Below are 25,392 nucleotides of genomic sequence, written 5' to 3' on the forward strand. Positions count from 1 at the left end.
TGTCTTTATCTATAAATTAAAATACTTCAAGGGTATTCAGACTTCTGCTTATCGATTTAAGTGAATAGGAACGTTGTTATGGTTTCTGTTTTTCCACGGGATGGGTATGAAAAATGGATACAATAAAATTGCATAACGAATAAAATGCGGTCAGAGTGAACTGGACCTCCTTTCCTCCTGTTGCAGCCGTCTGCTAGATCGGAGTGAAAAAAATATCAACCAGGTTAATTGTTTATTAATGTTTTGCAGGGTTTTTTTTCTTTATTTTGTTTAATATGAATGTTTGGTGTTTGCATGGGCATTATTTAATTTGGTTGCTAATTAAGCATTTAACACATCATTCTTGTTCGTTGCCAAACGAAATGCATTTCGTTTTTATTTCAATTTGCTCACTTTCATTACTTTTAATAATTTCCGTGACTGCCCCCTGAATGCCATGCAGTAGCTTTATTTGTCTTTTTGGGATTTTTATTTAATTTAATGCCTCAGTTACAACTCATTTTATATGTTATGCTTAAATACATGTTACATAATGTAGTTCGTGTATGTGTGTGTTTTTCTTTGTATATACGTAGTCTATATTGGTATATAATGTAATATATTTGTATATTCTTTTTCCATTGTGTCCATAGCTCTGCGTTCAATTCAATTATATTTCTCAACATTCAACATGCTTCCTTGCTTCTACCTTAATTTGTCTTTAAAGCAACACAATTTAAATTTATTTTATTTTAGCTTAAATGTTTAACATTTCGTTTTGTCTTTACATTAGTACATTTATAATTCTGTTATTAGTCTATTGCAACAATCGATGAAGATATTATCCGATGATCCTGGGTGTAAATACTTGTGGACCAAAACGAGGTTTGTTTAATTATATAAATGAATGATAAATCGAATGTTATAATTATATTGTGACATACAGAGATTACACCACTTGTTAAGTGTAGGTTGTATTCTATTTTACTCAATTTTGATGTAATTTTACAAATTATAGTTTATAGTGAAACTTGCCTATGTCTACAAAACTGTATACGTGTTTTGGTATTTTTGGCCTAATTAAACAATTTCCATGATCGATATGTGTGATGGCTTATTTTTCTTAGCCTAATTTGCATTTCTCAGCTTGCAATCCTTAAGGCATATGCATAATAATATAATTAGGTGTATGTAATCTTATATGCAAGTGTGAGTCAGCAGCGTTTAACGCACGAATATATAGATGTGTATGCATCGCTTTAAGTATAGACCGTGGTAGATTATATATGATAACTATGAAACTTTCTCAGTTTGAAGCACAGCATTGAAAGCAAAATGAAATTGCATTTACCCTTTGGTTGGTTCATCTTACCTTCTAGAAATAGATGAATATGAGTGTACATAGACCCCAGAGAAAGGGCTTGTGATTGATGGCTGGTGGCTGATGGCTATACATATGCTTAACGAGCTCAGTCGGACCTGGTCTCTCATATATATAGATATATATATGTATACCTTGTGACGTATATGGGGAAAGGGCGGATTGTATTTAGGGTCTCTTATACTAGGGTCTAGTTGATTATACATACATCTTTGGTACGAACGTACGTAAATGTTATTCGCGAACGTTACGTGTTACGTGTTACGTAAAGCCTTACATCTACTCCCATACATAGTTGAATGTGGTAACTATAAGCTAGATTTGCATTAACTAACATAGACTTAGACTAAGGCTAGAACCAACCGCAGATCGGATTGTTAACAACAACGTCGCGACGACGACGAACAGCCACGCAATGGCCATCGAAGGGTTGTGACCCCGAGTGGTGACCCCGTTGGATTCCGCATCCGCCTCGTTGGCGTTGCCATTGGCCAACAACGGATTCTGCGTCTTATCTAGGAAGGATTTTTGTTCAGATAAACCGATTTCGTTCAAATTCGATTGATATCGCGTATCTGAGTGGATGGCCATGAAATGGTGGGCATGGAATGAAATAGAGCACAAATAGAAGCCGAAGAAATCGTGAGAGTTGGAAGGAGTGAATCAGTGATATAAGTAGGGTGCTCGGGTATAGAAAGTATAATGTAGGCATAGTTTATTCACTCACTTTTGTCCTGCGCATAAATCGATCGTGTGGAGTCGGGGCCACCATATGCATAGTTATTGTTGATCCCATTTTCCGACCAATGCGAATCCGTGGAGTAAATGCCCGATGAGGCGGTGGTCGGGGGATATGAAACTGAAAAATATTTGGAACAATTTTTATTATTATTTAATATAAGTGTATTATAAGGTATAAAAATAAAACTCAACTGGCTACCTAAAACCGTATATAAATAGAATGCGCCTATAACTCTATTGATATCTGTGGGAGGTCTTTTACAAATTTGATTAAAAACAACAATAGGATCAACATTTTTGGATTTTTTTAAAATGTACTATAAAAGAACGGTTTTATTTTTGTACTGACATTTTATTGTACTGACTTTTTATTTGCGTTGTCCAACTCATCGACGAACATACATAAGAAATCTATTTGTGGAACACTGTACTTGTTTTCATATAATTTACATTTTTTTATTTGACATTTGCAGCACGTTTCGTTAAATTTTATTTTTACGCACTGTTTGGTTCCGTACTTATTTAAGGTCTCACTTCACAGATTTTTTTTGTATCGTTCTGAATAATTTTTGCAGTTGTCTCTCTCTGGGTACTTCATACGCTCCAGTGGTTTATGCGAAATGCTAATTATTTTGTATTTTCATAATAATATGTCAATATGCATATTTTTGTCTGCCGCGGGGTAGCGCAATAAATGCCGTCAATAATAAAGGGCTATTGCTTTGTTCGCTTCCCGTTTCAAATTGTTGAAACTATAATTGAACTGTTTAAATTTATGCCAGCCGTTTTAACAGCTGACATTTTCCGCTGAATGAAAGGATTTTATCAACACAAACAGCTATATCCTTTAATCTCAGTCAGACTTTCAATCCACTGTCAAGAAACAGCAATAACCATTCCCCAAATCGATAACTTAAAAACGTTTGCTCCCCTCGAATCCATCACGTAATTAAACTAAATACGTGATATTAACTTGCTACCAATCTTATGGCGCATACACGCTTTCCAACTTTAAGGCCAAGATTCGCCATTGACTCATATGAGACTGAAACTTCTCAGCGCTCTTGGGCGAGGATAAGCCAGAGAAGCCTGGCCAAAAATTCCACACCTTGGTAAAGGGACGTGACTTGATTTTTCACTGGCTTGATTATGGCCGCTCAACGAGCTAGAACTACCACATTTCTGGCCGGCTATTTCGGTTCATTCGGGCCAAGTTGCACATGGCACAAAAAAGGAGGAGAGTGAGTTCTCGTAGACAGGCAATTAAGTCGGGCCACGAATGTGAACGAGGATTTTTTGTACGCCCCTTTCATTTTGGCCTTTCCTTTGGATTTGTCCCTGGCACGGACAAACATCTAAATGACTTAGATTTGTCAATTTGTGTTAAGGCCAATGCGGTAGTTTTTCAATGCCTCGAGTTCTCGAATCGGACCCACTGGACATGGAGAGCTTAATTAGTTGGGTTTGAACTGGCAATGAAAGGGCTTAAAGAAAGAAATGCATTGCTTTTTCGTAACTGATTCAAGTTAACATATTTAGGTGCTCTTAACTTACCGTACAATCGTATAATGCCATCCGTTTCCCCCCTCGGATTCTTGGCCACACATTTGTAAATGCCATCATCGCCACTGCTCACATTGATGATGGTCAACTTCATATGGGTTTTATAAGCTGGCAATCCGACTGTGGCCTCCACTCTGCAGCGCAAAAATATGAATGAAAATCGTATTAACAGGATATAATGCATTATTTATTTTAATGGGTTATTTAAGCATTGTTAAACGTGTTTACTCACTTGTACTTGTGCGAATCGTGAATGATTGGTCCCTCGCCACGTGTCCAATAGTTCAGAGATGTGGGATGCGCCTCAGTGAAACATTCGATGGTGACGTTGAAACCTTCTGGAGCACCAACCAACTGATGGGGTATAAGCAGCATTGGGGGAACTGAAACAAATCATATCAAGATTTATATAGTTAAGAGTCCGGAGGAGCCCTACCTAAAATTGTACATTCAATCATTTTCTCCATCGTTTCTCCATCATCTAACTGCTGCTCGGACATTTCGGTAATCAAAAAAGTTCAACTCAGCAAATTTATAAACTCAACTTGGAGGAAAACTTGTGGTCAAGTTTTCTATAATTCATTTGAGTTAGTTCACAATTATTTTTTCGCATTTTTTATTGACAAACTACAAAGTTTCAAGACCAAAATATATATGTGAATATGTTAAATATATTTTTTGCCTGTTTTTATTTTTAGTTTATGCAAATGCTCTATTTTAGTTTTGATTTAAGCAGGCATTTTCTGCTCAGGCTGATTTTCATTTAAATTGCAAGTCAAGCCGAGTTACCGAGCCACCAAGAGAAAGTTCTCGAAAGCCTTGAATAAAGCGGAAAAAAAAGAAACTATTTTCTTTCAGCGAAATCTTATGAATAGCATTATTTTGAATTTTTTTGCCATCCTGAGTCGGCTTGAGTGCCAGCTTGCAACGCCTGCACCTTTGCAATTATATGCGAGGACATCTATGGAAATGCAACCTTTGCCACCTTGAGAAACCAAACATAAAAACCTCCCGCACTTCGGGCGCATTTGGCGCACAGTTTTAATTAAGATATTAAATGGGGAAATGCCGCAGAGAGTGGGACTAATGAACACTCGAGCACTACGTTTTCCTATCATTATTGTCAGCATCCCAGCAGCGTCGGCATCTTCATCATCATTAAGGGGGCACAATGGATGTTCTTCTGGTATATTTTTTGTTTTGCCTTGTCATTTGTCTGCCTGTTTTACCTTTTGTTGATTTATGTCCACCAAGAGTTGGCAATTAAGCTGAAGGCAAACGAAAAATGGCATGGAAAGGGATTCCGCCCGATGGTCCAATTGAATTTTTAATCAGCTTGGACACAAATTAGCGTCGGTCCTGCTGGCTTTTTTGTACGCTTATGAAAAGTATCTCGTGGATCTTTTGTATTTTTGATGAGGTGCACAGAGCCATCAGAGCTGGGTATAATCCTTTTTACCAAAACAAGCTTAAGTGTGACGAAGTGAGCAACTTAATTAGCCTGTCAGCGAGTTGGGTCAAGTGGGTTAGTTGGTACTCAAATGGTACTCTCCACGCCAATTACGAATAACAGAAGAGAAGGAAAATCCAATTTCCCATCTCCCATCTTTGCCTTTAGATTTCCCAATCTACCAATAATATTTTGATTGGCAGATTCTTTAATAAAAACACGAAGATTTTTCTTTGATTTTTCAAACTTATGGGGCAGCACACTCTCGCACACACACTCGCACACACACAGGAAGAGCCCGAACAATTTGTTAAAACAACTGTGACAGCTTGCATATGTCCTTTGGCTGGGACACACATACATTTACATCGGGCCACACACGCATACGTTTATTTTTGTGGCGTGCGTTGCTTAGCAAGCAGGAAGCAACAAATTCAGTTTCTGTTTCCGGTTCCGAAGAGTGAGACAGGGAGAGAGAGAGAGAGTGAAGGAGAGAGAGACTGGTTCTTACATGTACATATTTCTGACTGCATACTGATTTGTTGCCTTTGTGCAACCGACACAGAAACAGCAATAGCACTAGCAACAGAAACAGAAACAGAATCAAAATCAGAAACGGAAAAGTTCGCCGGCAAAAGGGCAACATATGCTGCAAACGACCCTTAACCTGTCCCAATCCAAAGGAAACAGTCCAAGGCAAAAGCCAAAAGCGAAACATTTCCCTCACTTATTTCGTATGCAGCTCAGATATGCCATATTGATATAATTTCTGTTCATTTTTCGCCAGAAGACAACTTTTGAGCGCAGCTTAAACGAAAGTCAAGCAGAAATCACCTTGAAGTTGTCGTCTCCTTTATTTCCATTCATTTTAATTGCCCACACAAAAGGGAAACTCGGAACCCGGGACCAAGTGCCGACTGTACGGAGTGGAAGGACAAACATTTGTCCGGGATAACAGCTTCTTCCACTCCTTTCGAGCACTGATTTAAATTACAATTGAGTGGCGACAATATTGGCGAAAGGAAAGCCGGAAAAGCCAGCAAGCCTGGCCGGCAGTCGAGTCAAGCAGCTGTTAAGTGCCACAAGGACTCGCGTTGAGTCAACAATAATTTAGCTTGGGAGGTGGGACACGGTGGCCTGGACATTGAGTGACATTCTTTTCTTTCCGCCCCCGACTCCGCAGAAAATTTCTAGAAAAAAAGGTGAGCTGACTGCGAGTGTAAACAACTTGAAAATTAGCCGTTAATGAAGCCTCGTTAAGGGGTTGAATGGTGGCCTAGAGGATTACTGTTGAAGTGGCAGCATTGTCGAACAGTTGCGAGCCATTGATTGCACCACCGGGCAGACCGGGCAGAGCATCCTGGAAAATGTCCTGCGACAATATTTGTGGAATTAGTGCGGGTCGAAATGGGAATGATGGCAAGGAGTTGATTGTCGCACAGGAAGATTGTGTCTGGGATTCTTTTCTCCTGCTCTCGGTAATCGTCGATTGCTAGAGGCTATCAGCCGATTGAATACGGGTATGGATTGTAATGTAAGCTGGTTCAATTCCCTCTATTAGTGTACGTCTTAAGGGACTTGAGCATACTTAAAGGAAATCAAAACGATATAAGCTCTACATAAAAGGACTCGCTTAAAAAAGGAGAACATTTTGCTAGAAATTTAAATATTTGTATTTTATAATCTTTTCCAAAAAACCCAAATGTTACATGTTTCATAAATTAGGGAATGCCTGTGTAATACGCCCTGAAAAATATTTAAAATCTATACAATTCCTTTACCTATTTTTTTTCAACCACGTGTTCACTTTATCACTATTCCAATTTAGATACACAGATTCTAGCTACAGAACCTGAACACTCACAAACACTCGCATTCAACAATTCCTTTTTTATGAAGGACATCTGCAGCAATCAAGGTATTTTCGACTCTTCTGTTTGTATTTTGCCCATTTTTTTGCGACTCCCCTGCCACAAGTGTATTTGGTATTGCACTTTTTGCCGGCCAGAGGTTAGCCACTGTCGACTGTTAACGGAAACTGGAACTGGTTTCAGCCCAGTTTGGTATTGGGCATGGTATTGCGAGGGGGAATTGGAACCACTGTTCGACGGCGGTTTGTTTGGTTACAGCAGCGAATGTCGTGTACAAAACAAAAATAGATTTATGCTTGCGGCATTTTTAAGTGACAGCAAACGAGCAAATTTCTGTGACGACTACGACCACGACCACGCCCACTGAAAGCCCTAACGCCCACCTCCCAGGGCATGACAGGACTTGACAGCACATGTGATGTGTCTGTCGCCTGTAATAAATCTTAAAAAAGTGCACAACGGCAAACGCAGTGATTTGATTCTGTCTTTCCATTTTTTTTCATGTGCCGCTGCCATAGTATAAGCCACAAACTGCAGCAGCTACAAGTGTGCTACCAATTGAAAAAAAGTCGTAGCCATGGGCCTCTTTGTGGGGTTTTTGCGGGGACTTTGGTACCGAGACATGAAAAGCAGCTTTAAGGCATTTGCCAGTTGTATTTCCTGACCAGAGAGTTGCGCACTATAACGGGATACTCTAAAAATAATTACTGAACACCAAATTTTATTTTGGATTCCTACTTAATGTATAATTATTGTTTAAGCACAGCGATCGGAAGACACTTGTTGCACGCTCAAAGAAATTGATTCACATTTGATTTGATTATTTTAAACAATAAGGAATTGTTTAAACATGATAAAAAGTGAGAAAACATGTAATTAATTAATTAGTGCTAGGTAAAATAAAAATAAGCCATATAGCCATGGTAGCTTCAATCAATCCCTAACAATTTTTCCCGAAAGTTCGACTTTAATCCGCTGCTGCCAAATGGAAATATGAGCGGTAACGAAACGAAGTAAACAAAAAAAAAGTAATAAACCCAACCATTTCAACAGCAAAATAAATTCCCAGTACGCACGTAACAAAAATAAATTGAAAACCAAAATGAAAAACTGTGGAATGCAAATGGAAACAACAAACGCATTTATTTCGATTTTAACTAACTTTTTCGCGAATAGTTAACGAATCTGGCAACTATTACTATCCAGCAAGAGTGGAATTAAAGGATCCTGTGCGGTTACTTGACCAGTTTTTAAGAACTAATGTACTTACAGTCCACGCTGACTTTGATGCGCTTGGAAACCGTGGGAGGAACCCCATTGGAGGCGATGCACAGATAGGCGCCCATGTCCAGTCGCGAAATGCGAGTTATCTCGAGGGTGTCGCCCTCCCATTCGTTCACTGCAAAGGTGGAGCAGGTGCAGGAGCAGGGGTGAAAATCAGTTGGGGAATGTGACAGGGGAGAGCGCTAAATGATTGATGCAGTGCATCCGCACTTACCTATGTGATTCTTATTGATGGCTATTCGGGAGTTATCGTCGCGCTTCCATTTGATAATGGGTCTGGGACTGCCACTGGCCCGGCACCTTAGCGAAATGTTCGCGCCCTCCCGCACAATCACATCGCTGGAGCTCAGAGAGTCGTCGATGTTGGGGGGAACTGGAAAAGATCGGGGTGGGGGGCAAAAAGGAATTTCATCAATATCCGCTAAACTCTGGTAATCCTCTTAAATAGGTGCAGTCAGCAGTCATTTAAAATGGAACTCTGACCTCGTATTTATGCATGATAAATATTTGCCAACACATAAAAACTGCAGTTTGGCATCAGGAAATTGCTTTTAATGCAAACTGTGCTGTCGCACAGCAATTATTTTCCAATTCCTCATTATTCGTTGCAATCGAATAGCATTTATTGGTCATGAAACGGGGATCGCATTCTACAATTTTCATTTCATTTCGGACATTTCAGTGTGGTGCTAACTTATGGGCCAGCACAATTATCAGTGTTTTTAATATTTAATTTCATTAGAAAAGCATTTGATGTAAGCGGATACATGCCATACATTTTCATATATCGCACTTGTATGATTTTAAAGTTCGCTCTATATCTTTTTTGTTTTCCGCGTACAATTTCGTTTCTTTTTCTCGCACTTTTTAATTAAAAGCACGCGAATTCGCTCCCTTTTCCACAAATATGGCATGCATTTTTAATAATTTGTTTGTTGTTTGCCCAGGCAGGGAAAATAATTTCGCCTCGCCAAAGGATTCACTGAACTGTGCTCCGTTCCGGCTACTGGTCCTCGAATCCCGATTCCAGGACTCCGCTCTGGACTCCACTTCGCAGCCGGCTTTCTCCCGTTTTCGGGGTTTTTGTTTTTGTGTGTTGGCCATGTTTGCACCATGGCCGCTTTAAGGCACATAAATAATTTTTTAATTCGCCCCTTATTTGCACAGGACTTTCCCGGCAGTTCCTGCGAAAGTTCCCGAAGCTGCCACACCCTGATTAGATGCCCCGAAACTTACCCACAACGTTCAGGTAGCCAAACTGCGTTTTGGCCGTCACCGTATTGATCTGGCACATATATCGACCCCGGTCCTCCTCGTGCACGTTGTTTATGTGCAAATACCACGTGCGGTGCCTGTCGTGCTTGTCGTGCGTGACACTGATGCGCGGATTGCGCGTGATCACGTGATTGTGAACGGTCAGGATGGCGGACTGCTCGAAGTGCATCCAGGCGACCTGGAACGAGGTTTGGGTGGGATTAAGCTGGAGTTACCATGTCGCCAGTTGATCTAAAGAGCTGACTATGTAAAGGGATCACTGATGAATTACACTATTGAATATTGTTATGTTCCTGAAATGAATTGTTAAATTACTTCATCCTCAAATGCTTTTTTTCAGCCCTGTGGAGTATGTGAAGCTTTAACAGCGCTGTAATTGAACTTTAATTAATCCCAGCGGGGTAAACAAAAGGCTTTTAGCTTTTATCCGATTTTTAACAATTTTTTTCCGCACTCAACCACTGCTGGTACTTAAGAAAAAAGTGAACTTTTTAATAACATCCTAACACCAGTCATTTTTTTCGGTCCTCCACTGCACACGTACTATATGGAACATACAGCAATTTCACAGCTCAGCATCAGCAGTCAAAATGGAGCAAAAGGACAAAAAAGTGGGTGGGCTGGAAAATTGGGTGGTGACAGAGAGCGGAAGCGAGAAAATTGCATCATAGTGTCGCACATAAAAATAAACGCAACCGGTTACAAGTCGCAGGATGTGCGGAAAAAGGACTGAGTCCTGTGAGAGTGTGTGGTGATAGCTATGAATTACATGCAGCCAATATATGTACATATACATCGGGGGGAAAGGATGTAAAGGAAGCTTTACTTACAGACGCCCAGCTACTTAAACATGCCATTCGACTACAGCTAAACCAGGTCCCACCGCCTTCGCCACCTTGGGCAGGAGTTTTCCAAAGGTTTTTCCCCATTTCCCTGCATGCACTGCACGTTTCTCGTTTTGCAGCACATTTTCTTGTTGCTCTCATTTACACCTCAATTTGATTCTATTTCCTGCGTACCGACAGACTATCGAATGGGTTTCTGGAAGCCAACTGGCGCTAACAAGGTCGTCTATGATGGCCACTTGAGCCGGGGAAATCTGGCACTCCAAGTGTCCCCTAATGATGCCCCCAGTTGGTGGAAGTAAACCGCTTTCGCCATTCATGGTAATGATCTGCCTAAGCCCCTTAAAACCACTGGCATTCAAATGTTTGATTCGCGAAGAATGCAAACTGCAGTCTACCAGCTGAAGTCAATGGAAATTAATTAGTGGGCTCGTTTCCCATTGCGCTGCCAGCTCATTTGCTATGCACTCCCGGTCTAATCTTTTAAGGCATGATTTTTATGCCAAGTAATCAAATCATTAGCACTCATTACAAGCTGCTTAATTAATAAATCATTTCACGTCCCTCCTCGCACAACCAACCCCATTTATTGTGGCTCTTTCGCTTTCCTTGCTCTGTTTGGACTTCTTTTTGCCGCCGAAAGGAAAACGGCTAATGGTGCATAAAAACTAAGCGGTTCAGAGTCAGCACTTTTCTGAAAAGATTTCATGGTTTTACATGGCCAGTGGTAAAATTATTTTTGTCGCTATTTAAGTTCGTCATGAAGTAGGGATTTAAAAGGCAGACTGCACTATTACTGTAGCTAATTACTATTCTTCCTATTTTTTTTTAGGTCTGAGTACGATACTTATGTATGGCATGGTATTTTGAACTCACCTTATATGAGCCCAGATTTTTGACGGAGCAACCGAGTTTAACATTACGTCCAGCAGGTACAGTTACGTTTTCGATGTATTCAGTAAATTCGGGTTCTTCGACGACAACTACAAAGCACAGAGATTAACAAAACAAGAGGTACAAAAATTAATTTATTTTAATTTAGTGCATGAAATATTTAAACAGTTTTATTCCTATTTGACTTAGTTCTATGTCAATATGCCGCTCATGAATTTGCATAATCAAATAAACCATAAAAATCAATTATGCGAACGAAATTAATTGTAAAAATGTTTCGAAATTCGTGTGGCAGCAAAGTGGGGGTGGTGTTGGCGTTGGTTTGAAAAATGACACTTCGGGGTGCAAAATTATTATTTCATTGATTTTTGCGTTGGCTCATTATTTTTGCTGCTGCTGTTCGGGAATTTGCTGGCGGGCAAGTCGAACAACAACAAATGTGTACAATTATAATTAAACACATGTTTGATCACACAACCGTAAAGGAAATTTCACTTAAATATTTGCTTCCAACATCAACAAGTTAAACTCTTTTTCGCAAACCCTCGATGCGAAAATATTCAGCCAATACGGCAGCTGCATCGATTATCCTTTAATGACCATACAATTTGGTCAAAATGCATTTAAATTGTGCCGTGAAGGCAACTATTAAAAGCTCCTAGCGGCTTTTCCCCCATTATTCAGACAAATATTGATAGACCACCACGGGCTTGCCAAAGAGAAGGAGACTTAGCTTCATTCATTCATTTAGCTGCTAATTTAGTTGAGCCAAGCAAATATTTAATTTAGGAATTCAATTTTTGTTTGCTTTGAGCATGATAGCCTAACGAAATAGCTTCGGCAATTCAATTAAACTGTTTGAGTTGCAATTATTTAATCGCATTCCTGAAAAGGCAACAATTATGCATAACAAATCACACGATTTCAATGAAGTAGAAATGCGACTCAGAGGGACAGTCAAAGACTTTTGAGATTGTGCATGAGCTTGGAATGATTTCAAAATTACATTATTAAACTGCTTTTTACTCAATTTAAAGTTTATTTGAAGCAAAGGGTATTACTTTATAAACAAAAAATTTAATAATCCTATTGAGTCTTTTCCCGAATTATTTTACCATTTTAATTTTTATTGGGTCTTTGTGAATTTGATACTGCTTTGGTTCCTCATTTAGAGGAACACAGGCAATGTGCAAATTTTAATTAGAATTGAGCTGGCCGCATTTCTATTTGGGCAACTTAATTTCACGACCCAGAAATGGTTTCGAACTATTGCTTTAGCTTAATTAGATATTTATGATGACGGCTGTGTGCCTGACAGTCATGTGTAGGTACTATGTATAAATGTAAACTGAAACCCAAATAGAGAGTTATGTACAAATATGCAATTCCCGAATCGAAATGTGCAGAAGTCGTTAGAATTTGGTTGACTCCACGAGGCCAGGGGCGATGCAAACAATAAGCCAACCTCTCCGCCTTTTTGGCCGCACCCTCCAGTAAAGTGCAACTAATTATGAAACAATAGCACAAAAGTTTCAGCACAGAAAATAGAGACTGATTGAGGACCAACATAAAAGTAATATGTTTTATTACACGAAATTAATAAAAACTTTAAATCACCAAAAAACAGAGGTCATTTAAATATAAAGTTCGTTATTAAGTTGTGAAAACATCACAGTGAATTTGGCAGTGAATTTCTTTAATTGAGAATAAGTAGTTTAAGTTTTTATTATCGGGATACATATGGAATATAAACACTTTTCTTTAGCTTTCGCCAGTGGGTAGGTTCTTTTAAGTTATTCATATTTCAATGAAAACAATACTACTTTTTTTGAGTGACTTATAGAGGCGAAAAAACAGGACCGATGGGCATATTCTGCGACCCATTGATGCAATTCTAGCGTGGGAAGTTTACGCAATGGGGGAAAATGGCCTGCATAATCATGGGATTTCATACAGCTGCAATTTTCGCGCCAGAGCGCGTGTCTGCATATAAATTTTGTTGAGGTCTCAGCCTTTTGCCACCATGCCCCCACGCCCACACAACCACGCCCTAAAATAGAGGCAACAAGCAATCAAATGGGAAGTCTGATAGAGATGACAGTTGTTAACTTTTTAGAATTCAAAAACATCAAATGTAAGCTTAAGAATGTTATTTTTAAGAATTTTGTAAAAATGTTAAATAATTTTGTCACAATAAGCCATTCTAGAGGAAAAGAGCATAGTAATGATGATCCTAGATGTAACTTAAAATTAGGTACATTTTTTTGTGTACCATATGTAGAAGATTGTGAACGAAGGAATAATTTCATATCAAGAAACTATGACCTCTATATGGAGAGAAACTAAAGGAACTAAAATATTATCGCATTATGGCTATTTATGATTAAAATATTGATAAAGGGTCATTTCTATTAGTAATTTTATTATTGCGCAAAATGTAAAATTATTACCCAAATAGATAAGATTTCATGTTGCCTTTAACTAAATATTCAGCAGTTAATTGAAGTTGATATTGCATTTTTGCCTGCACAGTGAAGGTGCTCGACTCATGAATAAATTCGCAGCTCGCAATGCATAAACACGCTGGCTACGATATTGGCCATCGGCAGTTGAGACTGCGCGACAGGAAGACGAGTCGGCGGGAGGATATCCACGAGGATGTGCATAAGGACGAGGATGATGCGGTGGATGTCGCCTGCTGCGACATAAATTGCGCTGCCTGAATGAATTTTGCGCGCAGTTAAATGGCATTATTGCTGTTGCTGGTTGCCACCGCTTTTGTTGCCGCTGCACCTGAGAACAATGACAGCCGGCACTCACAGCAGTTGAGTGGCAAATCGGAGTTGGAGGCGTGTTCACCCCGCGGCTCTGTCACCATTCGGGATTCATTTTTCCCCCGTCACATGGCGTCACACTCTGAACTATCGTTTCCCACATCGGAAATAAATTTTGGTACATTTTCTATAAATTCTATTCTATATGTATTAAAGAAAAATGGAATGTTTATGGCTATTCACCGAATTTACGAAAGATAAAATAAATGAAGCTTTTCCTAAATGCATCCTAGGCGCCCGAAATCATCCAATACATTTTTGCACAAAAGTGCTATATAACAAATAATTTAAATAAAGTTTATCCCAAGTGCAGGATCAGTAGCATTTTTGTGTGCTGCCTTTGCCGCTCATTCTGCCCAGGTGGCTTTCCATTTTTGGCATAAAGCCTTGTACCACCTTTGCCCTGCGGCACAAATCTCCCCCAATCTGTGGGTATTTGTCCCCTTTTCCCCATTTGTCTGTGCAAATATGATTGGCTGCGGGGGTCTTGGTCGCCTACGTGGTATCAGAGTGTTATTGATGGCATCAGACATCAGGCAGCGGGAGTCGGGAGTCGGGAAGCAGCCAAAAGGCAATCGCGGATAAAGATAAAGTGCGATTGCAATATTTACACTGCCCTACAAAATTGCCAGTCCGCGCAAACATGACTTTGGGAGAAGCTAAACTGTGTGAATTCTATGGTTACAGGGCAATAAAAGTGCAGAGAACTTGTGCACGGGACCTTTTAAATCATAAAAATAAAACATGAACTTGAAAATTTATTTAATGCGCTTATAGGGCTGTTATTATTTTAATAAAAAACTATTTACATTGTGTGCCAGTGTGGTGCCACTTGAGCTAAATATTCATTTAGATATGTCACGTCAGATAGATACTCACTGTTTAAATTCGAGGTCGGCACATTGGCCCCGCCTCCGGCCACAATCACGCCATTGCTCCCGACCACCGTGCTTCCAGTTCCGCTGCCAGCCACTGGTCCTCCTCCTCCGCCCGCTCCATTGCCAGCTGCTCCTCCAAAGTTTGGTACCACTCCCGCCGCCAACGTCTTGGATCCAGACGGATGTTTGCCCTGGGCAGTAGCGATGGCCCCGCCGATGCCGCCACCGTTTAGAATCTGCGGCAAGATGATCTTGTTGGTGGAGTCCCCCGCTGTGGCCGCGAGCACTAGGAGGGCCCCAATTAGATGCCAGGACGGGGGCAACATCAACTTGCCGTTGCGGTCGACTCAGCCACAGCCAGGAGCCCCAATGATGGCCTCGCCTCCTGGCCAAAGTGCATCCTCTCGGATCTACTGGCTCAGTTTTTACCACCTCACTGCCGCGGACTGGTTTTCAAAACGCCGCGGGGTTTGTTTGTGTTTTCGCTTTTGTTCGGAGTTTTTCACACGGTTTTGTTATCGCAGTTTTTGGCTCGTGGCAATTACCAAATTTTAGATTTTTTCACAGGATTATTTCCTTCAGGCATTTACTTAATACGTACTGTTTGTAAGCAACGCCATTGTGGTGGAATCATTTTATTAAGCTCGGGTTCATATGTGCTTTGAAATGGGTTTCAGCACACCTACAATGTGACTAAAATTTAAAATTATTTTTAGTTTAGTGCTTATATAGATTGACAAAATGATTAGTTTAATACATATAATGATTGATAAAATGACTAATTCAACTCGGCCCCTACTACTATATTTAACTGTCACTTTCAAGTATTGTTAGGCTTAAGAAACTAACATTTTTCAAACTAGATTTAAAAATGTATACTAGTTCTTTCCAACTTTAAAGTCCGGGATATTGCCATAGGCAAAACGAAGAGAATACAGAATACAGCCCTAATTCTCGAGTTTTCCATTTGACTTTGGCACCCATAAATTTGCTTTCAATGCAGTGGATTCCCACTTTCCTGTTCCCTGCCCAATTGTTTGCTGTCTAGTAACTTTCCACGCATGCACACAGATGCCATGCAGATTTGCTGGGGAATTCAATAAAGTTTGGCTAAATATTATGCCATAGAGCCGCCCGTTAGCTGCCGGCCACGCCCCCCGATGCGTAGGCGTTTCGCACGTGTTGCAGCAAAGTTTAAGCCACCAAAAGGGAAAAAGGGCCAACGGAATAACCAAAAAGTCATAAAGATTTGCCTCAAAAGTCGCAACTTGAGCGCCCTCTGGCGGCCAGTTGATAAATGTCCTTTTTTATATGGTTTGTCTGTGGGAAAAAAATGAAATGTCGGGAAAGGCCTAACCAGAACTGATAAAAAATACATTTATTTTCTTTTATATTTGAGATACTTGAGTCTGCGAACTTTATAAAGTCTTGGAGAAATAAAGTTTCTATACCGCATGTGCTGACAGCCAAGTTTATGCCAATTAATTTAAATGCTCTTTTCATTTGTTGTTTATCTTAAGTTTGGGTTGCTTCTCCTGCTCCCTTCCTCTCAGACTATTCGTTTTTTACTTCTACAACATAATTTTTGTTATGCCGTAGTATCTAAAGTTTATCCAAAGAAATGTGCACAGCAACTTATGACAGGCGTACAGTGCGTTTCAATTATACTAAAAAATCGCCATTAATGTAGAAACATACTGTATTTGACTAACTTTGATTAATAGTATTGACATATTATTTTTGAAAGTAGAATTCCTTAAATTTTTAGCCTCTATTGATATTTTTACCATTAGGTTACAATGTGTTTCATGTTGTAGTTTAAACTCATAGGTCTTTGAAATATAGTTGTGTGACGCGCAGTCCTCTACTCGGCTTCCTGTTTCGTGGCCATCTCATCCAAAACTTTCTCTTAAAAATTGTATTTTTTATGGCTTTTGAGCGTGTCGCCTTCAGCTTTTTAGGGGGTCCACACGCAGCTTGCCAAACACTTGCACAGACACAGAGACAGAGACCAAACTTTTTCCCTTATGACTCGCTTATGAAATTAAGCAATTTTGGCGCCATCTCCTCCCCCAAAAACCACGCACACATGATAAAGCTCTTTTGGTATGGACCGAAACAGATTTACCATCAGAAACAAGAACAAGAAGTCCAACAAATTTTATGCACTTTTTTATGAGTTTGGCAAAGTGTTTGTAATTAAATTAATAAATTGTTGTGGGAGGAACTTGTTCCGAATGTGTTTTTCTTGTATTTTTATGCTATGAAATTAAATTTTAATGGGGCTATTTAGTGTTTGTTTGGTTTTTGGCTGTTTTTATAATGATAACTTTTCGGTGAAACAAATTGGCATATAATTGATGGGGGATTGAACTGGCTTAACTAAACGGGTATGTTGATAAAGGATATAAATTTGTAAATAACATTTTCCTGGCTTCTGTTTCCTTTATGCTGACTAAGGTCATACCTACTATAATATATAAAGTGGGAATAAGAAATTTTAATTTTTCTAAAAGGTTCTGCGTAAACGTAAATTAGACTTGACATTGTCATTAGCCCAAGCAAGATGTTCCTAGCTCTCAGGTGATTTTTCCTAAGCTTCTATTAATTCCTGACAGCTTTTAACTTCCAGGGTTTTGTGGTAATGGAGGGGAGAAAAGAAAGTAGCAAAAAGGAGCCGAAATGGAATTTAGGTATGTTTACCCATGGTCGAATATATTTTCATTACCGACCATCAAAGAAAAAATAAGCTAGGTGGATTGTACCTATCACAATTTTTTTGGAGCTTAATTTAAGGTTTAAATGCAATCTTTTAATACAGGCAAACAAAATTGAAAAATAAAATAAAATTTTAATTTTAAAAGCCATTTAAACTTTCTCTTTAATCGAAAGTTCTTTAATTTGTTTTTATTCGGATGATACATGTTTAACTGGACTTAATTTACCAGTTATTTTTTCTGGTTCCAGTTCTTTACTTTCAGAAGAAGTGACATATAGAACATAAATTTACCAAGTAAAAGCACCAATAAATATCAACTTTTGATCAAAGCTCACACATAATTTCGACATCATCATCAGCAGCATCATAGCTTTCCAATTTTGTGTGTTTTACTCTGCGCAATTTATAAAGTTCCTGTAACTGCAAACGGCAAACCAAACTCGAGCAAACAAAACGAAACAAAGCTGAACTCTAAAAAGAATTCAAAAAGGATGGAAATAAATAAAGAACCAATAAGCCCCGCACTGGCTGCTGAAAAAAGTTGTGAAACAGCTGACATCCATGAGTTTCCCATCCTTCTTTTGCTCTGGGTGTTTACGTGTCTTACTCAAACTGTATCAGCTCCATATTGCCATTGATCTGCAATGATGCCTGAATGCAAAACATCCCATTCTACAGTGGATACCCAATATCAGGAATAATTGCACATATGGTTCTTGAGATATTGTACATTGTTAAATGGAGTTATACTATATAGACTTTAAAACAAACATTTTGATTTTATTAGAGAAACCATTGTAAATCTTGCCTTATTTAATAAATTTGTACTACAAGTTTTGTAGTTTCCAATGTTGTAAATTGTGAGCAAACTGTAATAGTTTTTCTTAAATATTTTCTTGTACAAGTACACTATATAAATAGTTTAGAACACAAGCCTCACTGTACTCTCTGCGTTGCCTCTTTCTATCTCCAACCCCATTAAGTATGCAAGTTTTCAGCAGTTGGCAGTCTGGTCCTGGCCCTTTTCCCTGCATATCCTGGATCTCATGGATGCAGTGGGTTAATGTATTTTTAAGCTAAATTCTTTGTTTATATTTGCCTTGCTGTTTTCGGTTGTGCTTGTGTGTTGTGCATTGCGTTGCAGTGGCAACAACTGTTGTCCTTTATCAATCGCAACAAAATTCCCCTTCGACTACTTTTTTTCGAGTTGTCCCAAAACTGAACTCTAGTGGATTCATTTATTCGCTTATAAGTTTGTTTGGGAATTTTTCAGAGATTGAGTAGTGGCGTTGTGTGCGTATCTGCCGCTTTCGGGATTTAAGGACTTCGAGGGTCCTGCAGTTAGTCTCGCTGTTTGTTTACTTTTTGTTGGCATGAAATGTGCATTAGCAGAGTTAACTGTTAATTGTTTACCCATTTCGAGTGGCTGACAAGTGAGATGTGAGTTTGTGGTCTGGATTGTAGTTGTGGTTAACCTTAAAATAGTGTTCAGCTGTTTGTATTACTCGCACTAAGATAATTCGAAGGCTTTAATTGCATTCAATAGATGTGCAGGCCCACATTTTGCCATTCTACATCATTATATTGAAACTATATATATTAAATTATGTATTAATATTTAGCGAGATTAAACGCTTTATGGTATAAATGGTTTCCCAATTTTGATCAGCATATATTAGCATATATTTACTAATTTAAATTATGCTTTAACAAAATGAAAATCATTACTTGTTAGATTTTCGTACCGTTCGATTTCTGATTCTTCTGTCTCTAATCTTTTTAACCATAAAAATTATTGTTGCTTATTGTTGTTCAGACGAACACGAATATTTAAAGACATACAATTTTTGGCTCCGTTCATATTTGTGTAAATGAACCAAGAGTCGTAAATTTATATTTTATATTTTGTAATCTAATAGGCGACATGGGTGCGGTGCCGAAAACATGTAATCAAAATGCACACCACATATGTAAGTCCGCCACTTGAGATCGTTCCCCGCCTCCTAAATTAGTCCCTTAGTGGGAGACCACAGATAAGGTCCTTACCGCTAAGCATATGCAGATGTGCCGGAGCGTGGGACCTCGATAAAGCTATTATAGGGGACTATTTATGTAGGCCTCTACGTAGGGCATTTACTTCAAGATGCGATTCTTATGTCACCTATTGAAGCCGAAGCTATGTCTAAATGAAATTAGTTTGTTACAAAAACTCGCCGAATGAATCTCTTCTTATTTGCCATTTAACTGAGTCCTCAAAAACTATGTAACAATGAAATATTTTAGAAAGTAATAAACTTGAACTATCATATTTTAACATCTCTGTCCCGATGATCAAATTATTCTTCAGATTTAGAAATAGAATATGTACTGAATAAATTAATTTACATAGAGTAACTTTTAGAACCCAAAACTATTCTATATTAATTCTGTGTTACTTATGCTATCTGCTTTCAACTTTACAACCACTTCAAGAAATTGTATTATCTTACTAGTAAAATGCTTACAAGTGACGGTATTTTTTACATTTTATGAGCAAAAGGCTCGATTTTTTATGTCATTTCTGAGCACGAACACGATCACGTTGAGTCAGGCGCTTCTAATTTTTCACCGATCACATGACACTTGAGTACGACTTTCTATTAGCCGGGGATCTTTCACACATACTCGTAAGTTTTTGGGGTAACACCGATAAAACGCGTCCGCTTCGTGCAGAATCCGTAGCGAAACTGATTTGCCGACGAAACTCAATGCTCGCACAGAGCCGGGCTCTGGCTTTTCCGCCAACAACAATAAGGGAAAATCTAACGAATGGGAAGTGCTGTTACGTATACGCCGCGTTGGCCGAGTGATAACAGGCGGAGGACGAGCCGACAGCCGACGGCCGACAGAGCGAGCCGAAGTGCGGCTTCGGTTTAAGCCAACCAAAGGACGCAGGATGCTGTCCACTGGTAGTTGTTGTTGCTGCCGGTTGCTGGATATGCCCGGTATCCTTGTTATGTTCGTTGGCTTGTTGTTTGCGTGCAACCGCAACCACAACAACAGACCGCAAAACACGCGACAAAAATGTTAACAGAGTCGAACCGGCAAACACCATGCCCCAAACTTACTTATCCGCGTTCGAGTTGCAAGCCAATTTCGCTGTCGAACATTTTGGCTCGTTTCGGCTGACGCTGAACCCTTTTAATAATAATCGAATTAAGATAAAATGAAAACCAAATCAAAACAAATTTTTGCTTTCCGTGGGTTGGCTGAATATTGCTATTTGGAGCCAAGCATTTAATTAGACAAGTTAATTAAATTTATTTGCATTGCATTTCAAGTCCATGTGCGTATGTTGAGCGAAAAAAGTGCAATTAATTTGAGATATTCAATTTGCATGCGTTGCTTATTCGATTTTCGCTGATGCAGGACCATCTAATTGAGGGTGATAATTGCGTTTTCTGGCTGACTGAGCTAGCAAAACTGGTCAGTTGGTAGAAAGTTAATTCTGAGTTCAAAGTGCATTTGCTTTTTTATGCTTAGAAAGAGAAAGAAATGGTTTTGATCTTTAAAACTAAACCTTGTTATTAGGGCCCAAAAGTAAACCAGATTTGGCGAGCTAAAAACATTTGTACATTGTTTTTACAACTTACTAAGTCCTTCGGCAAGATTTACCCGCTGTAATCACACTAGATAATAAAACGATGCACACTCGTACCGAAAGTCAGTCAATATATAGACGTATTGTATGCGATATGAGAGTGATGAATGCTCCCTGTTGGCCATACGGAACTATCTTAATGAACTCTTTCAAATCACAGACATCGCTCAATGCCAAAAACATTAAAACTGACAAGGCTAGACGGCAGACAAGATGACTGCTCTGTGACCCTCTCCCTGGGATTCCCCTGCTGCACACCACACACCCAAGGAGATACGTGCACCAGCGCTGGGCAAGTTCATTGTGGGGGAATCCCAGAGGTGCTGGGCGGCGAGTGGGCGTGGTCGACTGTTGCGCCAGGATGTGACCAAAACAGGAAGAGTGGGTGGCGAATGAGGAGGCGGAGGCGGAAAGGCCACAAAGGTCGTTGCAACACATTCGCTTCGTTGGGTCAAAAGTCAAGCGTTGGACGGGGGATCCCCTTGGATGCCAACCATTACAACACTTTGTTGGCTGCTTTGTAAAGTTTTTCTCACCATGGAAAAAGTTTTTTTCTCTCTCTCCCAGTCTTTTTGTATTTTTCACGCCTTGTCCGAAAGTTTCCTGCCTTTCCCCTCTACTTGTTTTGCTATTTTTTCCCGCTGCCGCCTTAACAATGAAATTTTTGACTGCTGATTGTTTGCTGTTCAATGTTATTCTTCCAGTTCAATGCGAGTTAAAGTAGACAGGGCTACACAAAATACTCGTAGAAAAAAGAATACAAAAGCCGGTCGGAAATATTGGACCTGCATCTTTGGCACTGGTGGTACTTAGCCAAAGTCTGCAGCAAATTGAAAATGGAAAGTTTCGTTTCTGTTTTCCTGTGTAGATATATTCACAATTTCTTTTGCAGTTTGTCTGCAACTTTGGTTAAGTATGCCTTGCAGTCTAGTCTCTCTGCTAAGGACTGCCCAAATGAGGTAAAATAGTTTGGGGAATACTATCGGCAAAGTTTTTCCCCGGCTTGTCTGGTGAGATTTATACTTGGGATATTTAAGTTTACGAAAGAAAACAATACATGTACCGAAATTCGACCGAGTAATAAAACAAGATTAAAGATGAGAATCAAAAGTTTAATGGGCAACGATTTGTAGACCCTTTTATGGCCAACAAATGTAATAACATCACGTAATGTGAGGGTTGAAAAAACCGCAGGCTGACGTCGCATTTCCATTTTCCCAGCGGAGTCGAAATTGGAATGGATTTAAAACCAACTCCCCATAAGCATGCATTCATTTTTCCAGCAATTTTCACACTCAAGCTGGCATGCACTTTGCTGCATTTCCCCCTGATGCAGCCCCTCGTTTTATCTGACAGCTGCACTTACGCAATGTTACGCATAAGTGCCCTTTAGCACCTAGCAAGTTGAACATTTTTTATTTCACTTCTTCTGGCAGTCGATGGGGGCTTATTATACGGAAAAACATTTGTACTTTGCACCCACTTAAAAGGGAGGACAGATACTGCTTTGAGATGTTCTCTGTTCCCCAAAATTTTCTCCACTGAATGTGCGATTGTTGTTTGCGTGTTATTCAGGTGTCGAGCTTAGTTTCATTTATGGAAAATTCTGTGTTGCTTTCTGTAAAAGGAGCATGATGGAATCACTGAAAACTAAAAAGATAATTGCACTGTCATTGCAGCCTAATGAAAATTAGCATATCCACCAGTTATCAATACCATGACGATGGGCCTCGAAAAAATTCGGTGAAATCTGTCTGCACTTTATTAGCAATCATGACTTTGCGCGACTGATGAAACTTTTTCCCACTGACAAATTGACTTGCCACATGGCCTGAAAGCGAGCTGCCACGTTTCGCGGCTAATAACTCAATAAAGGAAGTCATGGCCTAAACCATCCGCAGCCACCTTCTGCGGATTTCCTTTGTGGCAAGGCAAGCCTAAGCCGATTTCCGCTTGTTTGTCACACAATTACAATTTGTCAGTTGAGGCTTAGGTCGTCGGGATTGCTTTTGTCCTTCGCCTGATTGGTTGGCAAAGGTATACATATATACCAGGATAATGAGGGATAATCGCAGAGCAGGAGGTGCAAATAAGATGTAAAATAAAAAAAATATTTAACAGGTTTAATAAGATGAGCGTAACATAAACGCACGAATGGAAATTCTTTTTCATTTATTTTTTGTTTAATTAATAAAAAACTGGAAAACGTCCATTTAACTTTGACCTCTGCTGTAATGTTCCAAAAGGTTTTTAAATATGCCTTACAATTTATAGAACTTTTATTGCAACCATCATTGCAAAGTTGGTCGTGATACATCGATAACCAGTACAAATTGCTTTCATATGGCTAGGCGGTAACGCCTACAGGCCTAATGACCGCACGTAGAACATCTTGTCCTGCGGTCACCATAAATAACAGAAAAGCGCATTTGTCATACGACCTCCTTTCACCTCAAATCCCGCTTCCCGATTCCCGATGCCAGAGTCCCGATTCAAACTTCCCTGCCATTCACCTTTTGGCAAACTGCAGTCCTTGGCCTTTGTCCTGGACGTGTTGGGCTGTAAATCAGCTCATTAGTTAGTTGGCAGCACCACGAGCACCTCGGCTAGGACCAGTCTATGAGTAACACGTAGCAGCTGCTGCACTGAGAGAAATATATGTATACCAATAGGTTAAGTAATTAGTCTAATCATAAAAGCCAAACTTGCTGCTCTTCTTACGTATATACTTTAAATCGATATTGGCATAATAAATACAATTATGCAGGCAAAGATTTTACCAACAAAAGGATATATGTGTGTCGCAACTACTAGCGCGTTTTGCATTATAAAAAAAAACTTATGTAATTTCTAATTATGTGTACTTTTTGCCGGTGTACTTGTTTGTGGCTTGTGCGGTCGCTCGTTAAGCTTCATTTAATCAAAACAAAAGTTGGTCTGGTGAAAAATTACCCCATACACAAGAGGTAAGCAGCAGGCTAAAATGCCTCTTTGAATGCTAATAAATCTCGTTCGGTGCGTGGCCGGGCTGCCTATCAACGCTTAAACCCGACCTTTGGCAGCGGCAAATATAATTTAAGCGGCCAAATATCTGCGAAAGTTGTTGGCCAAAAGTTTGGCGAGTGGGTCCGGCCAAGAATCAGAGTCGAAGGGATTTTCTTTTTAGTTGATGATAGCCGGGAGTTAAGCCAATGAAGGATTGGATTGGAATGATATGGGAGGACGAGTGTGTGGGAGTTAATGAAGCACGCCGATTGGATGTTCCGGGGCTCGAGAAAGAGAAATATGGCCAGTCAGCTAGTCAGCTGTCGATTAAGTTTAGTGCCTGATGATGATTGTTCCTGGGGGGTTGTGACCCCTTGCTGATTGTCCGCGTCCAGTTTCAAGTGAGTGTGCAGAGTGCTGTTATTGTTTGAAACTAATCTTTAAAGATCATTAGCTTTGTTCGCACAAAAACTCTTCATAACAATAATAACAATAATTCCCCAAATAGCCCTGAAGCTTTCCAATGAGGAGGCAAAGGGTATGCCTTCCCCCCACATTAATATCTATATATATAAAGAGTCCGCGAAAGATGGCCAGCTATAATGACGTCAAAGTTGTCAGGGGTTTTTTCATATTGTTGCCTTCAACATGAACCTTACCCTTTTGCACTTTTGTGCCTGCCCCTCTTCACTATGATAATGATAATGAGCATAATGGCGGCGGGTTGAGAGGTGAGAGGTGAGAGCCTGGCTGATGACTCGAAGCTACTCCAAGTCCGCTAATCTTAATTACTTTTGTTTAATTACTTTGACGTCCTGCCCGCGACCATGACAAGCCAACTTCCAGCGTTCCGGTATTGTTTCCACTTTGAAACGCCCGAAGGTATGCAACGGCTTGGGCTGCTTCCTTTAAAATAAATAATGTTTACTTATTATTTTTTGGCTGCAAAAGAATGGAGGCAAGGTAAGAAAAATTACCAAGTGAAAACTTTACGCAGTTAACAAAAGAACCCAGAATTTACCTTTTACCTTACCGCCATAAGACCAACAGGGA

General features: G+C 39.6%; 1 protein-coding gene across 2 annotated transcripts; it reads right to left on the bottom strand.

Annotated features, from left to right (window-relative positions):
- Window positions 1–305: 305 nt before the first annotated feature.
- LOC120458536 (lachesin) lies at window positions 306–20,766 on the bottom strand. 2 transcript variants are annotated; one of them, XM_039646215.2, is made up of 10 exons: window positions 20,204–20,227; window positions 14,997–15,688; window positions 11,266–11,372; window positions 9,506–9,722; window positions 8,484–8,642; window positions 8,256–8,384; window positions 3,897–4,047; window positions 3,656–3,798; window positions 2,088–2,219; window positions 306–1,935 (listed from the first exon to the last, which is right to left on the bottom strand). In XM_039646215.2, exons 2-10 carry the CDS (start codon window positions 15,319–15,321, stop codon window positions 1,691–1,693), a joined length of 1,608 nt encoding a protein of 535 aa, XP_039502149.1. In that variant the 5' UTR covers window positions 15,322–15,688; window positions 20,204–20,227; the 3' UTR covers window positions 306–1,690. The 2 variants fall into 2 exon arrangements, with proteins under 2 accessions (XP_039502149.1, XP_039502150.1); XM_039646216.2 differs by having other exon boundaries at window positions 308–1,875; window positions 20,219–20,766.
- Window positions 20,767–25,392: the final 4,626 nt, after the last annotated feature.

This window comes from Drosophila santomea, chromosome 2L (assembly GCF_016746245.2).
Source record: "Drosophila santomea strain STO CAGO 1482 chromosome 2L, Prin_Dsan_1.1, whole genome shotgun sequence".
NCBI classification, from domain to species: domain Eukaryota; kingdom Metazoa; phylum Arthropoda; class Insecta; order Diptera; family Drosophilidae; genus Drosophila; species Drosophila santomea.